The following is a 15,830-nucleotide window of genomic DNA, read 5'->3' as shown; positions in this document are numbered from 1 at the left end:
AACTAGCCTTCCAGTTATACACACAACAGAATGAATACTAAGAAAAGAAACTACAGCTCTCCCCACACGGCATCAAACAACTGACTGGATATCTTTGATCAAAAATAATCAGATAGCACGAATTCCTACTGCACTGTTTTGAATTTAATATGGCACTTGAATACCAAAGGAAAGAATGTGCTATAAATATACATAGATTATTCAGTTTTACTTGAAATCGGATGTTGCACAACTAATCTTGCTTCATTTTGCCTTTGACATTTTTATGTTATTGCTTAATATAAATATTAGAACACCTTCTCCATTGGTAGGTTCTGTGGAGAAAAACGTATTGTGTCTATTGTCAGTAAGAAATGCTCAAACAGACAGCTGACCTGAAGCGTACAAACCTTTTCAAAAGTCTTTTCAAAACTGTTAAAACACTGCAATAAAATAAATCTAACAATTTTGTTTCATTTGTCTTTCTACTAAATCAAGTGGAATGCAAAAGTGTGCCAGCAAATCAGTGGGCTGGAGAGCTAATTCTTGTTTTCCTAAAGTCCTTCAGGGCATTACACAAGTATAAACTAAACCAATGACCAATCATCTAATAAACAGTCTACATTCCCCCCCCCAAATGCATGCTTGGTGTCTGACTTTTGTTAAGAAATCGGATACCCATATATAAATAAGGGAGATACCTCTTGCCTGCAGTGTTTAGTGCATAGACATTCAAACGACAGTTCCAGTAACAAAGATACAATTAATTTCCTATTGCATTTACACAGATATTTTCATCTCACAATCCAAGTGTAACATTAATCTCAGATTACCTCTTTGATAAAAAAAAAAATTATTTTCATTTATCAAACTGGCATAAAGGCACAGAAATGAAAACATGTATCTACTAAAAGCCATCAAGAAATCAGTAAAGAAGATACTGGGCTAGAGGCTAAAGAGAAAAAATAGCTACAATTTCAGAAGTTTGAGACTTCATCTAAAAAAAGTTTATGATGAGCAACACTGCCTCCAGTTCTTACGAGCCACTGGCAGCACGAAGGAACAGTTGTGAGGTGCCTTTGAAGACCAAGCTGACCTATGAAATACGAAAACTAATCTAGCAAACTGCAAAAGGATAACTGCCTCTCCCTCCCAGACAATACAGGGCAGAGGCAATATGTTGTCAAAAGAGTCTAGTTTGAGGGCAGGGTTATGGGCATCTCCAGCAGTGGGGCTATGACAAGACTTGGGGGCGCTGGCTTCAAAATTTGGAATTTCCTATATCATAATTTGAGGTAGCTTCACTGTATGGCATGACAGTTCTTCAAAAGTTATTGCAGTGTGTTACACTGGATGTTGTACTTCTTTTCTTTTACTCATTTTACTAGTAACAAAGTAGGATAATCTGTGCTACAGATATTTAGCATGGGGACAGAGATGTCTCCCTCTTCCCTCCAACCGCACAGTTTTCAGAGTCCATACCTTTCTGATATTGCAGTAGAGTGCTATGAGCCTTACCATATCATTTTTGTTCTCCATAAAAATGCTGAGTTTCTTCAAGAAAGATACAACCAGGATAAGCAGCTCAAAATTATCACGGTCCAGTGCTTTCACTAACATATGGACAATGTTCTTGTTTCTCATCTTCAGCTCAGTGCGAGTATCCTCAGCAAGATTTAGGAGCAGGTAAAGTGCAACTAAAAGTCAAAGACAAATTACAACAACAGATCAAAGACAACAGAACTAACAAGCCTCTATATACACATTAAGTGCTTAAGACTTTCAAAAGTATTCAGCTCCCTCCCTGCCCAGTGCCTTTCGAAGGAAACTGACCATGAATGCTTTTTATTCTCATTTAGAAAGCATTTAAAAGATTAATTCTAATAGTGGCTTTGAAAGTAATATAAAATCATGATCACTAGAATCTGTTTATATTCCAATGGGAACTATTGAAAAGCTATGCCACTCAGATAATTTCAACCTAACATTAAGCTTATTTTAGTACAAAAACTTAAATAAGCAGAAGCTATTCAATGTGAGTCAGATACAGGCCAAGTTAAAAAAAAAAAGAAATCAAATGTACACAACACAAATACTCAACGCCGCCCAAACCAACATATCATGAGCAAAGAAAAGTTAAGTGGATCACTTTTGCTGTTTTTCCCCTACGACTGTCTGACAGTATGCTAATGATTTTTAAAGTGATCTATCAATCTGATTAAATACTCATCTTTTCCCTATTCTTTGGCAATGCTCTTCCATATTCATCCATGCATTTAGTATGTTTAAGACATCCTGGTTATGAAAATCATCCGATAGAACCCTCTATACACATTCACTAGCAAGGAAATAATTTCCTGTTTGGATTTGGTACCTCTGAGCAGCTGTTCCTGCTTGACAACCAGTCCTTGATATTTCTTGTACGTTTTCTCATAGTCCTTTTTCAAGGTTTGATTTTCAGGATCTTCATCAAGTAAATCACAAAAGTTAAGGAGTTCAGATAAATGTTACAGAGCCTAGATGACTGTGTATTGTCCTCAAAGGTGTTATTAATTCACTAGTAAAAAGCAAGAGATCTATGGAACAGCAACTATAAAGACACTACCTTAGCAACAACTTGCTACATCTGTAATATACAGCATTATTTTTTTTCTTCTCCTAGTCCTGGATGTATTACATCCTAATAGTCAGCACAAACATTCTTAAGACATACTGCTGATAAAACTTTTTTTTTCTTGTGTTGTTTTAGTAACTACAGCTTAGTTGCTGTACGCTTATCTCATATAAGCCAACAACAGCTATCAAGTCAGAAGCCATCAAGCTGTCCCAGCATATCAAAAGGATATCAGCTTTCTTCTTTTTAGCAAGTTCTTCCTGCCAAAGCTCATGTCTCTTCAGTTCATGGTCTATGATATTCATACACAAGGCTCCAATTTTGTAGTGTGTTATTATTCCATGAAATTGAGAAAAACTACATTGAAGAAAACACATCTGTGAGAAAAAAAATAAATACAAACCACCCCAAATCTGTTTTGACATCTACGGTAGCAGTGCCCCAATTCTGCATCACTTGTATTAAAAAAAGGTATTTACTCTGTGCCCCATTATAACACTTCCTTATTGGAAAATTATTTCAAAACAAGAACAATTCCTGAAAACATGAATATTTTTTCCAAACCTGTGGAAAAACAAGCAACAGTTTTCTGTTCCAAGTCAAAATAAAAGCACATTCTAATTTTCATGCATAAAGGAAAATCCAATCAGCCCCACTTTTCATAATATAAGTGTTTCAGAGGACCGTCCACTCACCGTTAATATCATAGAGGTCTAAAATCAAGTTGCAATGCAAATTCTGTTTGAATTTTTTCTAGGCAGGGTATGCTGAAACACTGGTATATCTAAATAAGAGCAAGCACTCATTTCAGTTTTTAATACTGTTTCTTCCTTGTAGGAATGCTAAAGGAATTAAAAGCTGGCAGCTCAGCCTGTAAGCTATGGGTCAGAATCCTTTCTGGCTCTGCTACACACTGCCTCACCATGGGGGTTCTTTTTTGTGCCTCCATTTTGTCACTTATAACAAGCATGTTTCTCTCTCAACAAATTTTTTGCCCGTTTCAGCGAGGTTTTACACTGCCATGCAGAAAGCAAATGAAAAGCCACTATGTTTCTTATGGTCCTATACGCAGAGGCTCTGCACTCACCTTGAAAAGCAGAAGAAAATATAAATGATATTGGTAGCAAGTTCCACACTTTGTTTCCAGTCCTCCCTCAACACTCTAGCCAATGCACCCAAGGCAGTTTCTGAAGTGAAACAACATTTAGATAAGCATCAGCATTTCACTTCCCTGTTTTTGTATCGTGAGACTTAGAATTTGAATACACCTTATTCCACATATATCAAGTTTTCCAATGGAAGATTTTCAGAGGTACCTCATTTTAACAGGTAACACTGCTCACAAGTTCTGTTTGGAGATGTTACTAAAATAGAGTACCCTGGGTGGTCATCCACTTGCAAACCATAAGAGGTGACATGCAAGAGAACTGCAACCTAACACCAAGGTCAACTTAAAACTACTACTAAACTGAAGATCTTGTGGTCTCTGCCAGCTGCATGTTGCATACTACACTGTGGCTGCCTACTACACTACTACCCCTACCTAAAACCATTACTTTTACTTCCAAATCCCCTTAAAATTCTACCTTGACAACTATCGTTTTTCATGCACTTCTATTTATTTCCCTCCCCATAGCAACTCTATATTATTTAATGATTTTATTTATATTTCCTCTTGTCATACTTCAGGTTACTTTTCCTCTCTGAATCACTTATCTTTTCTGTTCACTTTCCCCTATCTAGTCCCTCTTCATGTACACCATGTTACACAATCAGAATGAGAAAAGCAGCAGCTGGCAATTTCAAGCACTGGAATATTCACAACAACTCATGGGGACAAGCCATTATTTGATGGCTTACTATTCCCCTTCACTTCCAATTCTTACAATAATCTTGCTTACTGACATCACAGGATGGGTCGAGTACATACTGGAGTAACCATTTACTTGAGGAATGTGGGAGTACAGGAGCTCAGTAAAAGAGACAAAGGGGACAAGTTAAAAAATTAACTGAATTAAGACACTAACCTACCACCATTTCAGAAGTCTGGTTTAGATTGCCCTTATCTTTTGTTTGTCTGACACCTTTACAGAGTGTAAGGTCCTTTTTTGCCTCAGAAGAAAGGGACAATGGGAAATAATAATGCATATACATGTACACATATGTATTTACCAACACGCATTATTCCACACTGATGCAGCTCTCAAAATGCACATGGGACAGCACATACGTATGCAGACACAAAATGACAGCAATGTGAATTTGCTATCATGCATTCCAGTAAGATTTTAAAATGGATCCATAAGCAAAAAGAGTATGGTGTGCTAGTGAAATACTTGGGTGATACACCCATATACAATTTATTAATTCTCTTGGAAACTAGACACCTAAACTTATGTCAGCCTGCAAACCCCAGTTTCAAAGCAAGCTTCCTGATCTTCAGGATATAACCCTACATTCTCTTGTTCCAGCAGCAATGCCAAATGAAGTTAATTTAGCATCAAATTAACTAGGTTCAGAAAAAACAGATGAAGCCTGTTGAGGGCAGGACAATTTCTGTTAGGCCCACCTAAGAACAATCTAAATGGCATCCATTTGTAGACAGATCCAACTGGGCTTTGACATCCAGCTTATTACATACTGAGAAGCACAGCCTAGCAAGTTAGAGAAAATCCCAAATTAAGAGAAGTTACCATTTGTTTTTAAAATTACCATTGATAAGCAGTTCTTCCAAATTGTCAGGATTCCTAGCCAGCTGCAGGATGAGGGCAGAGCCACGCACCTTGTCAGGAATGTCCTCATACAGTAACTCAATGTACTCATCCATGTCATTGATGTTGGCAACTTCGTCAATCTGAGAGTAGTCGTAAACAAGGGTTTCACAGAGAAGGACAGATGTCAATTCAATGCAATCAATCACAACATTATTCAATCACAAGACAAAAGAATGCACACCTTTGAGTTAAGATCTTAGGAAAAAATAAAATACAAGGAAAAAAATTCAACACATCCAGAATCACTGCTAATGAACACCAGGAAATCTGAGAAGATTTAATTACAAAAAACAAAGGATGCTCAGACACAACTCCCTGCGTCCCGTCCGATGTTCCAGACCTCACTTGCTGTCCTGCTGCGTGTTATAGCTGGAGGGGGGGGGGGGGGGGGGAAGTATGCAAGTCAAATATTTTACCCTTTATGGAGATAATTTTTATTCCATTGTGCAGTATTTCCAAACCAAGTTCTTTGTTTAAAAAACAAGCAGCAAAAAACCCTGAGAATTCAGCATTTCCTCTCCCCTCCTCCCTTATATAACCACTTAAGTAAATGGGGTTTACATTTCTTTTCTAACACCAATATTTACCTCCATTCCTTCAAATGGGGGTGGATCTTTTGGCTTACTGGATTTCTCTTTTTTTTCTGTAAAGAAAAAGACATGGTTGCAGTTAAGTCACACATATTCACAGATGAAAAAAATACCCAGTATTCTCATAGTAAACATACTGGTTAAATCAAGGTCAAAGTCCTTTTGTGTTCAGCTGACCAGCCAAACTAATACAGCTAAGGTATGTCAGGTTCCTGAAGCAGAACAGCCCACAGGGAGCAAAATAAACCCTCAGATCCCTTTCAGCTATTCAGTATAAATGATCAGCTACAGCCCAGTCAGCTGGGGAGACAGAGGGTAACACACCTTAGTGCAAGCCAAGTGACAAAACTCACTTCCACAGTGACATACCTTAGCAGCTTTGATTCTGCCTGTACACTGTGGCAAAGCAGCCCTGTGATACACCAAGACATATATACAGAATAAAAGAGGGTAAACATCCAAAGCAGTTACAATTAGGGCATGTAAATAACATTAATCTTAGTTTTAAACTCATCCCATTAAGGTAAGAATCCAATTGAGAACAAAATTTACCATTTTATGATTGCAAGGAGCCTTGCTAACCACAAAGTAATGCAGGGTCAGGTGTTAAATATGAAACTGTCCCCTGAGCAGAAAGTTTAAGACAAACTTAAGAGATAAATAGGACCACCAGGATGCCAGGAACTTAAGAAGATGAGAGAACTACCCCAAGCAGTCTGCTACACTGTACCCAAGTCTGTTACACTCCGAAACTCCTCACTCCAGCTTTACAGACAGCGCAAATTCAGCCTAGGAACACTATCTACCCTTGCAACAGGTGATGACAGATCTTTCTAGGGAGATACTAGTACAATCCCTTGATGTCACGGGCAAGTGCAGATGCAACATGAAGAGGCCGCACCAAACAGTGGAATCTCTACCTCTCAAGGCCTGCTATAGCACAGGGCAGCCAATAAGAAGCATCCATACTAAGTTTAACTAACAAAAATATACACTTCGGTTGTTAGAAAGGTAAGTCCCTCCCTCCAGTTTTCCAAGTGTGATTTAACTATACATCTTCCCCGCTCTCATTACCTCTGGAGAAGTCATACATCAAGCAGGTTCGGATCTCAGCTAGAAAAACCTCACACAGTAGTTATTCAATGCTGAAGCAGCCGTCCCAAGCTACTTTGTTCCTGTATTATTTACCTTTTCCCGCTGAGGCATCTCTGCGATTCTGCAGATAGTACAACAGCTGTTCTACCTCTGCAAGTTTGGAGGGGTGAATGAGCTTGCATTCTTCAACCACCTTTCGAGCCAGGGAAGCAATGTCTGTATTTGCATTAAGACTCTTTAGCCGAATGCTGCAACACAGATAGGTCTCTTCTCAGTTGTTAAATTTGTATATCTTCAGTCCTTCGATTTATGTTTACACAGTCATTAATTTCTTGAAGCAGAAATGTGATCCCGATACCCCCAAAGTCCATCCTATGGCTTACAAAGGAAATGCGAAAGCAGTGGCTCTCTACAACTCCAAATGGCAAGTAACAGATTTGACAGAGCATAACCGTCCATCAGCTGACAAGCAGCAACACTAAATGCAGCTGTACAAACAGATCCCTTGTAACTGCTGTAAGACACAGCAGCCAGTAATTTATTTGCAATACACCCCCAAAAAAAGCACGCAGGACTGCAAAGTAGTACTGCATACACAAAAAAACCAAAATGAGAAATGGCTACGGGAGTTGACTACACAGGAAGGTTCCGTTGTGGTGCCTGCAGATGCAGTGTCAGCAGTCTCCCATAGATCTGTCAGACCTGCAGTCAGGTCCACAAGCAATGAGCAGTAAGAAATCTCTGTGGGCACTAACAATAGGATGGATCAAAGGAATTCCACCATGTTGCAGATGCAAGTTATGTTGAGTCATCTGAAAAAAGATGAACATTTCTGATATCTGATATTTAAGACAATTTAAGGATTCTCTTCCCCCCCCTCAATTATTCTTCTTACATTGCATTCAGACAGGTAGCTACTTCAGCTCAAATTTTCAAAAAGAATTCAGTATAGAGACAAAACCCAGGAAATGTCCAAACTTGCAGCTTGGAAACTAAATTTATGATAATTCTGTGGGCTTTTCCAATGGGGAATATTTTAATGCTCTTAAAAGAGAAATACTAGGCAAAACTAAAACACAGGTACTATAGTGAAATCACTAGCAGGGGTGACAGATCAAAACAACAGGAGAGCCAACAGCTAAAGCATAAGGCTGTCAGAAGGTTCAACAGTATTGCTTGCTCCAACATTAACCATCATTTGAGTAGGAACCAATCACTTCTCTCTACTTCAAGTTCTCACCACATAAAATGGGAGTAATCACTTTTCTTTACAAAACACCTTGAAGTACACAGATGAAAAAGTTTACAACATGTGTTTTAGTTGTTAACTTTCCTAGGCGCACATTGTTTCCTGGCTTCTAAACCCTCTGCTAATCTAGCACTGAGTTTTATAAAGATTAGAACATATTATTTCTTACAGGCTGTTGATGCTTTGAGTTAGTGAATTTATGACTCTACGAAAAACAGAAAAAAAATCCTATCAGAACATGCTAAAATGACCTTACATTTTCTGACACTCCTTGCGCTCCCCCAGCATGGGGTCTCCCAGCTCTCCCAGAATCGTTGCTTCCACTTCATAGTGGACAATGAGGGCTTTCTCAGATGGATGAACATCTATGTTGCCTCCTTTTACCTTCCTGCCACAAATAATAAAAAAATGAGTTACTGATTAAATGAAAAGCTCAGAAAACATATCAGAACATAGATCAGTAACAGCCACCTGTCTCCTGTTCTATTCAGACCCTAAACCCAAGCACTGCCCTCCTTGCACACCATATTTCATTTCACACAGCTGTAGCAAAGCTTAGTGATAGTGGCTTATCCTTAACTATTACCTCTAGTACGTACAGAAACACCCAAGCCATTAGTGAAGCCTTAGTCACAGATGTAAGGAAGAAACAGGATAAATCTTTGATTTCTGAGTCTCCCAGCTCTCTTAAGGAACTACAATCAGGAAGAAGATGCATTTCACAGAGGTGGTGAATTTCCCAGTTGATTCCCAATTACATTGTCAGTATTGAGAAATCTTCTGCTAATGACATTGATCTAGTACAGTCATTTACAAATGGAAATTTTTCCTCAAGGACTCACCTGACTAAATCTTAACAGTTAAAAAACCTATGAAGAATGAATTCAAAGTAATTTGTATTTCAAATTAACTATTCTCTCCTGAAGCACGAACATCTTTGCTATGTTCTTTACCTCACTGTGTGTGTTGCCAGGCTCAGGGGATTACCAGATCAACAGCTGCCATCAACAGGTATAAATTAAGCATGTCTACCTGCTTTTCTACAGCTACAGATATTTTGGAAAAGCATTCTCCAGGAAAGCACTGTGGGTACATCACTGCCAAAAGGGCCTATCCTGCTCTCTCCTCCTTTGTGCCAGCAACCCCATGTCCACATAGATACAAGGCCATAAGGAGAGGCCATGGATCAAAGGCCATAAAGATACATTTCATTTCTGTTTTCAAGCAATGGGAGAACCACATCCACAGATTTTAGTTACACATTTCTGACTTTGGTAGTAAAGCTGACACTTGCCCATTTTCGCCTTGGTATTGCCAACAGAGTATGTACAGCCACACCACAAATCAGGCTGCTAAAACACCACAGACGAAAAACAACTCCCTAATGTGGGTTTGGGTTTTGGTGTGTGGGTGGGGTTTTTGGTTTGTTTTGGGATTTTGTTTGGGAGTTGGGTTTTTTCAGACAGATCATGTCAATAAACAGATTTACAGGTGGCTTCACCAGTAGTTGTATCAGCATAAATGAGACAGCAGCTAGCTATGGCATTGGGACAAATAGACCAGGGAAATCTACTTCAGCCTCACAGTGCTGGAAACATTACCAAATCCGGATGCAGCCTTCAGTGTAACCACTCTCTTCAGAAAATATTTGCAATGTGTGTCTCCATCTACCCCGCTACTATGGTGGCAGCTTTTCCTTCTGCAGAACAAAACTGCAAAAAAATTCTTTTTCTTGAGATAGAGCTGCCCAAAAAACCCCACAAACCACAGAAAGGTCTGCTGTGGGAAACAAAAAGTCTAGTTCAAGTACCAGCCTTACAAGGGCATAAAGCTACCAGGCAAACAAATATAGCTCACTGCTGAAGAGCAGCATCTTCCTTGATGAGACTGTAGCAGAACTCCATTTAACACTTAAGATTTTTTTGAAGATACTTGTGGTTTTTTCCCTTTAGTGGTACTTTGAGGCAAATGCTTTACTACAGACTGTTCTCACAGGGTCCAGCCTTGCAGGGCAGAAAGCTTACAGCATATCTATTTCAGAAGAAACTGGCTCTTGCTCCTTACCCCCAAAAATATTTCCCCCATATTTAGACCTACCAGGAGATCCCAACCACAAATGCTCCTCCTGACAGTCAATGCTCCATTAAGTGACAGCTTGGTAATATTTAGGGATAAAAAGAACAAGATTGGTAGAGAAGTGGCCCAAAGGAGTTCAGCATAGTTCTACAAGAACTAAGGTGAACTAACAGTTCATAATTGCCAAAAGGATTAGATCTTCCCATGTCTTCCCTGCTCCTGGCAGTCACCTTGGTTCAGCATGAGGGCTTGTCAAACCCCTTCACAGCCAATTCCAGCAATCCAACAGAGAACGCTTCATGTTTTGGGTAGACAGAGTTTTTCAGTGCGTTACTTAATTCAAATGTTCTATAGAAAGGGAATAACGCTTCTATAAAGGGCTAAAGAAGGGTAAAGAGGAAGGAGTGAGCCCTCCTTCTTCTGGCAGCAGTAAACCACTGATGAGCTTAGCAAACCAGCAGAACCTCAGCTTAAGACTGCTTAAAAGGTTTTAGCATTTCCCCTGTTTAATTCTGTCCTTAAGAGGAACAGATGGGTAAGCTGAAGAAATTAGAGCCACAGAGATTTTCTGCCCTCTCACGTTGACAACCACCATCATTACTTGAGGTATTTCCTAGCTAAGAGTCACAAATCTATTCACATCCAAGTTCCCCCTCTGATAAAAATATTACCCTGTGAACTGCTTGAAGACCTATACTAAAATGCACTACCCAGCTACTGAAGTTGTTTTCCGTTTGGAAAACATTGCATTCAAACTGCCAGCATCACTCAAAAAATTACTTAAAAAAAAAAGTATTTAGAGAAACAATCCCCCCTCGAATCAACAAACATGTTTTACCGATTTTCTGTCCATCTTGAGTTTGTAAGTCACTTCCTAAAACATTTAAAAATACAGACATTCTTGTAACTGGTAGAAGCAGCAATGCACTGGGGAGCTCTCACACATCAGCCTATCCTTTCACTTCAATTCACTGCCCGCTTCATCAACAAGAATCCTGCTGTATGAACAGTTTAAAAGAGGAAGGCCTTTTCTACAGACAAAAGCCGTGCTAGCTGAGCTGACATAACTGAAGCTGGTGTGTGAATACCCTTTATTAATTCCTTCAGGGGGCAAAAGCAAAACCAAACTATCCTAATTACAAGTGGCACAAACTGCATACATGGATAAGGCTGAAAATCTAGTAACAAATCCCAGCAAGTCAGACTTGGTGGGAGGATGACTGCTCGTGGAAGATGACAAAGGGAAATCGGGATCAGAGGAGCATTAGACTTGCACGCAATCCTAGTCACGTTACACAGCACAACAGATGTTTTTTGGTTTGTGCTCCCTAAAAAGACAGAAAACCCAACTCTTTGCAGGGATGACTACAAAATAAAGAAGATTTCTCAAAAATCACATAAAATGGCACAAACAGAACACGCAAGGCTAAAAATAGGTGCTGCTTTAAAGTTACAGCTATTTATTTAATTACAACTAGCCATTTGATTTTTATCTGTCATCACATTTATATGACAGAACTAATGTTCAAAGATTATCAAGAAGTTTTTTTCTCCATTGCTTCTATTTATGGGTCTTAATATGTGATATATGAGCAAAGGGGGGAAAAAACCCAACAAACCCTAGCCAGCCTAAACAGCAAGTTTATATACTTATAGCAGCAGTTAATAACTGGAAAAAAAGTTTAAAAAAAATAAAAATAATCAAAACCCAAAGAAAGAGCAGAAACTCCACAGGACTCAAGATGTGATGCATAAAATCACCCACATGGCAAAAAAAAAAGTGACAGTGTTCACACATCACATCTTAACACAGGCCTAGATGGCCTGACATCTTCCAGGATTGCTAGCACTTTTGCTCTGAAACAACTGATGGAGATTCAGTAGTTGTCTATACATACCCTATTCTTTAGGCTGACTGGTCTCACAGACAAGTAAGACGGGATAAAGGCACTATTCATTCATCATATCTTCAACATCACACTGAGATCAGCCAGCTTTACACACCACAGTTCCTCCCAGGTCCATCCCAACTCCCAAACCATTCAATTCATCCCAACTCATTGCCTGCCCCGCCCCCCCCCCCCATCCCCAATCTGCCATGCCATGCTCTAACATCTCCCCCAAATCAGTTCATCTTTCCCAGCTGCACCCTGAACCTGCCCTTATTGCCTCACATTCCCTCCCCTGGTCCCTAGCCTGCCTGTTCCCTAAAGCAACTACCTGCCCTATCCCAACACCCACACAACCCTCCTCACTCATCACCTAACAGCATCTATTACACTCCTCCCAACTTGCTGCCACCTCAGTGCATCACTCCAAACACAGACCATCAAGAGCCACCACAGCCACCCCCACACCAGTGCATCCCTCCAAACTACCACATTCCGTTACCACCAGCACGCCATCTCTCAAGCTACCCTACACCTACTTTATCACCTTCACTCATTCCCTAACCCAGCCTCCTGAGCCCCCTGCCCACCAGCCACCCCTCAGCCTGCCCCAAACACGACTCCCATTCCCCAACCACTCACCCCAGCACCTCCCACCCACACCATAACCCCCAGCCATACCCCAAACCAGCCACTCCATCCCAATCCCTCCACCCACCTCAGGATCTCCCTCTCAAAACACTCCCCATTCCCACCTCCGCACCCACAAGCTCCCACCCATCCCCAAGCCAGCCCCCCCACCTGCAACACCTCAGCCCTAGGGCCCACCACCTCCCCACTAACCCTTCCTACCCTCCCTGCCCCACAACTTCCCCCTCAGCCCCCACCACAGCCTCGGCTCCCTCATACCCCCCCACCCCTAACCTCCCACCCAGCCCCCCCCATCTTCAACCCCTCAGCCCCACGCCCCATCACCTCCCCACCCCACAACTTCCCCCCCAGCCCCCACCACAGCCTAAAACCCCTCAGCTCCCTCATAACCTCCCACCCAGCCCGGCAACACCTGTCTCCCACCCCGCAACCTCGCCCGCCCCACAGCGTCCCACCCGACACCGCGCCGCCCCTCAGGACAACCTGCCGCGCCTCAGCCCCACGCCCGGCCGCTACCACAACCTGCCGCGCCCCGGCCCCACAACAGCCACCCCCCCTCCTCCCCAGCCAGCCTCCCCGATTACCTCTTGAGGTACCGGGCGTCCTCGCCCTGCATGGCGGCGGGGAGGGGAAGGGGGGGGGGGGAGGCCTCAGCAGGGCGCGGCCCCGCAGCGCTGCTGTTACCAGGGTGAGCGCAAGCCCCGCCCGCGGGCTCCGAGCGCGCATGCGCCACCTCCACTGCCCGCGGCGGCCACCGCGCACGCGCACTGCGCGGCCCCGCCACCCACCCGCGCCGGGGACGAAGGGGGGGGGCGCTGTCCCGCCGGCCTGAGGCGTGAGGCGCGAAGCGGCCTCCACACCCCGTGTCCGCCTCACTCGGAGGCCGCTGCACGAATCCTGCTGGCACCCCTGGATGTGCCGTGACATGATGGCTGGGGTCCCCTGTGCCCCTCCGGGTGCAATGGCAGGGCAACAGCCTTCGCCTGCTGCGCCAGGTAAGACCCTGGGTCTGAAGCACTTATAGCCCAGGGGGTATAGCAGACCCCTCTGAGGGCCAGGGCTGTGCCACAGGCCTCAGCACCCCGCAGGGCCATTATCAAACCCCTCTGGTGCCTCAGGTTTTGCCTGCTCCTTCACAGGAGGGCCAGTGGGACATGGTGGCCTGCAGGCCCATTTAGGGCAGACCTAGTGAGGCTGGTCCCCCAGCAAAGTTAACGGCACTGAGGAAAGTGGGTGGGGGCCCAGGTGAGGCACGGCCACAGGTCCGTGAGCGCTGAGGAACTCAAGAAACAGTTGTGTCCTTAGAGAAAGATCGCACCTATTTAGTACCTGGTACTCCAGCAATTGCGAACAGCAGGACTAAGGGGACTTTATGTTCAGGGCTGTTGTGGTGCCCTGCCCCTGAACATCATTACGGTCATCTGAGCTGTCAGTTTTCTTCAGCACCACCTCTCAGCTAAGCCCAGCCCTAAGGCAGGCTTGATCAGCAAGATGTTTTGAAACATAACCATTGTCTTGGGTCAGCAGCAGTGTTGCTTAGCCACCAACACGCAAGAGGCATGAGAGCCCTGCTAACGTAGCTCCAGTCTCAGGCAAGTGGCTGAAAATCCAAAAGCATGTTGCAAAAGTTACACTGTACAGCCAGCACCTGAATCCTCTCTTTACCTTGTTTCCCAGCCACTCTAATGAACAACCAAGCAGCATCATATCCAAGAGGTATCAGAAATTATCTTAATGGGCTGTAGTTTAACTAAAGTTTGTATCAGAGCAGCATCCACTCTCAGAGATTCTCCTAAGCTATTTATTCTAATATCCATACTAGCAGTAAAGCAGGCTCATCCCCAGCTGCCTAATGGTCCTGCTGTCCCTCTGGGTAGAAACTAACACATAGAACTAGAGGCAGCAGTGTCTTGGCTTTTTGAACTGTACTTTCTTGGAATAGGGTTTCATTGCTGCTTATATATGTAAAACTCAATAGAACTGCATGGGATTAGAAGAGATTGTTTATTTCAAGAGTGCTTTGAGAAGCAGAGATAGGTGTTTGGCTTTCAGAATAAAAGGACAATATCACTCTGTAGGACTAACAGCAGCTGAAATAAGATGCAGGGCAGATCCAAGTATGTGTTGTTTTCTGGAGTGCTCTTTGCTGTACTACAGGCCCATTACATACAACTGAAACGGCTGTCTACCCAGTCATAGGGGTAATACAGAAATAAGTAATAGGTAACTAAGCTTTTGTTTTTATTTTGGCAAAATATTAAGAATGAATACTTAATACCTACTGCTCCTATTGAACACTGAAAATTTTTGTATTTTCCTAATGTGTAACAGAGCAGCAAAAAATACTTTGTGATATCCATGCCATGCCTGCCTTGGTTTTAACAGGAAATGGAAGAAGATAGTACTCTGTGAAATATAAAGTGCTACCTTAGAGCGATTAATTTCCACAACATTGCTAGAACATAACGCTTTTGTTACTATCCTTATTCTACTTTTTATCACAGTAATATTTTCTATTAATGGCTGTTATAACAAAAAATGTGTGTATGACTACCTGATCAGAGCAACAGTTCTTCAGTGATTTCAGCAGGTCTTCAGATAAGCATGAGCCAAACATTAAACTCTGAAGTCATATAAATAAATAGTCTGATATTTCCTCAGTACTAACAACCTGGCAATCATCTATTTCACTGAGATTTTTTTTTAATCTCATCACCTATGCCTACAAAGGGACAATAGTTTTAGACACCTATGAAAAAGCAGGTCACAGATTATGAGATTGGAATGGTACAAAAGAATATGAAACCTAAAAAATATGAGAAAAGGAACATTTATTGCAGTTCAGTGTGCCATGATATTTGGGCTAAAATTGGCTGTTTGTCAGGGCTTGAAAGGACAGCGGCCTGTTTCAGC

General features: G+C 42.2%; 2 protein-coding genes across 4 annotated transcripts in view; one reads left to right on the top strand and one right to left on the bottom strand.

The window, feature by feature from the left end:
* The window catches only part of KIFAP3 (kinesin associated protein 3), a 71,148-nt gene extending 57,494 nt beyond the window's left edge, over window positions 1–13,654 (bottom strand). For both annotated transcript variants that reach the window (XM_080407370.1, XM_080407371.1), the window contains exons 1-9: window positions 13,502–13,654; window positions 8,558–8,689; window positions 7,146–7,300; window positions 5,955–6,010; window positions 5,306–5,447; window positions 3,681–3,780; window positions 2,826–2,950; window positions 2,354–2,452; window positions 1,498–1,676 (exon numbers count right to left, since the gene is read on the bottom strand). In XM_080407370.1, the coding sequence (XP_080263496.1) occupies window positions 1,498–1,676; window positions 2,354–2,452; window positions 2,826–2,950; window positions 3,681–3,780; window positions 5,306–5,447; window positions 5,955–6,010; window positions 7,146–7,300; window positions 8,558–8,689; window positions 13,502–13,533 (1,020 nt within the window). In that variant the 5' untranslated portion in view covers window positions 13,534–13,654. The remainder of the gene's footprint in view (window positions 1–1,497; window positions 1,677–2,353; window positions 2,453–2,825; window positions 2,951–3,680; window positions 3,781–5,305; window positions 5,448–5,954; window positions 6,011–7,145; window positions 7,301–8,557; window positions 8,690–13,501) is intronic.
* A 118-nt stretch (window positions 13,655–13,772) lies between these two features.
* Window positions 13,773–15,830, top strand: part of NTMT2 (N-terminal Xaa-Pro-Lys N-methyltransferase 2) — a 41,032-nt gene continuing 38,974 nt past the window's right edge. Inside the window, exon 1 of one of the 2 annotated variants that reach the window (XM_080407441.1) lies at window positions 13,773–13,912. The gene's annotated coding sequence lies outside the window, so the exon portion shown is untranslated. The remainder of the gene's footprint in view (window positions 13,913–15,830) is intronic. The other variant, XM_080407440.1, reaches the window with a different exon arrangement.

This window comes from Falco punctatus (assembly GCF_963210335.1).
Source record: "Falco punctatus genome assembly, chromosome: 11".
Lineage (NCBI taxonomy): Eukaryota > Metazoa > Chordata > Aves > Falconiformes > Falconidae > Falco > Falco punctatus.
Note: the sequence above shows the minus strand (reverse complement) of the source record. Positions and strands in the feature narration are given on the sequence as shown.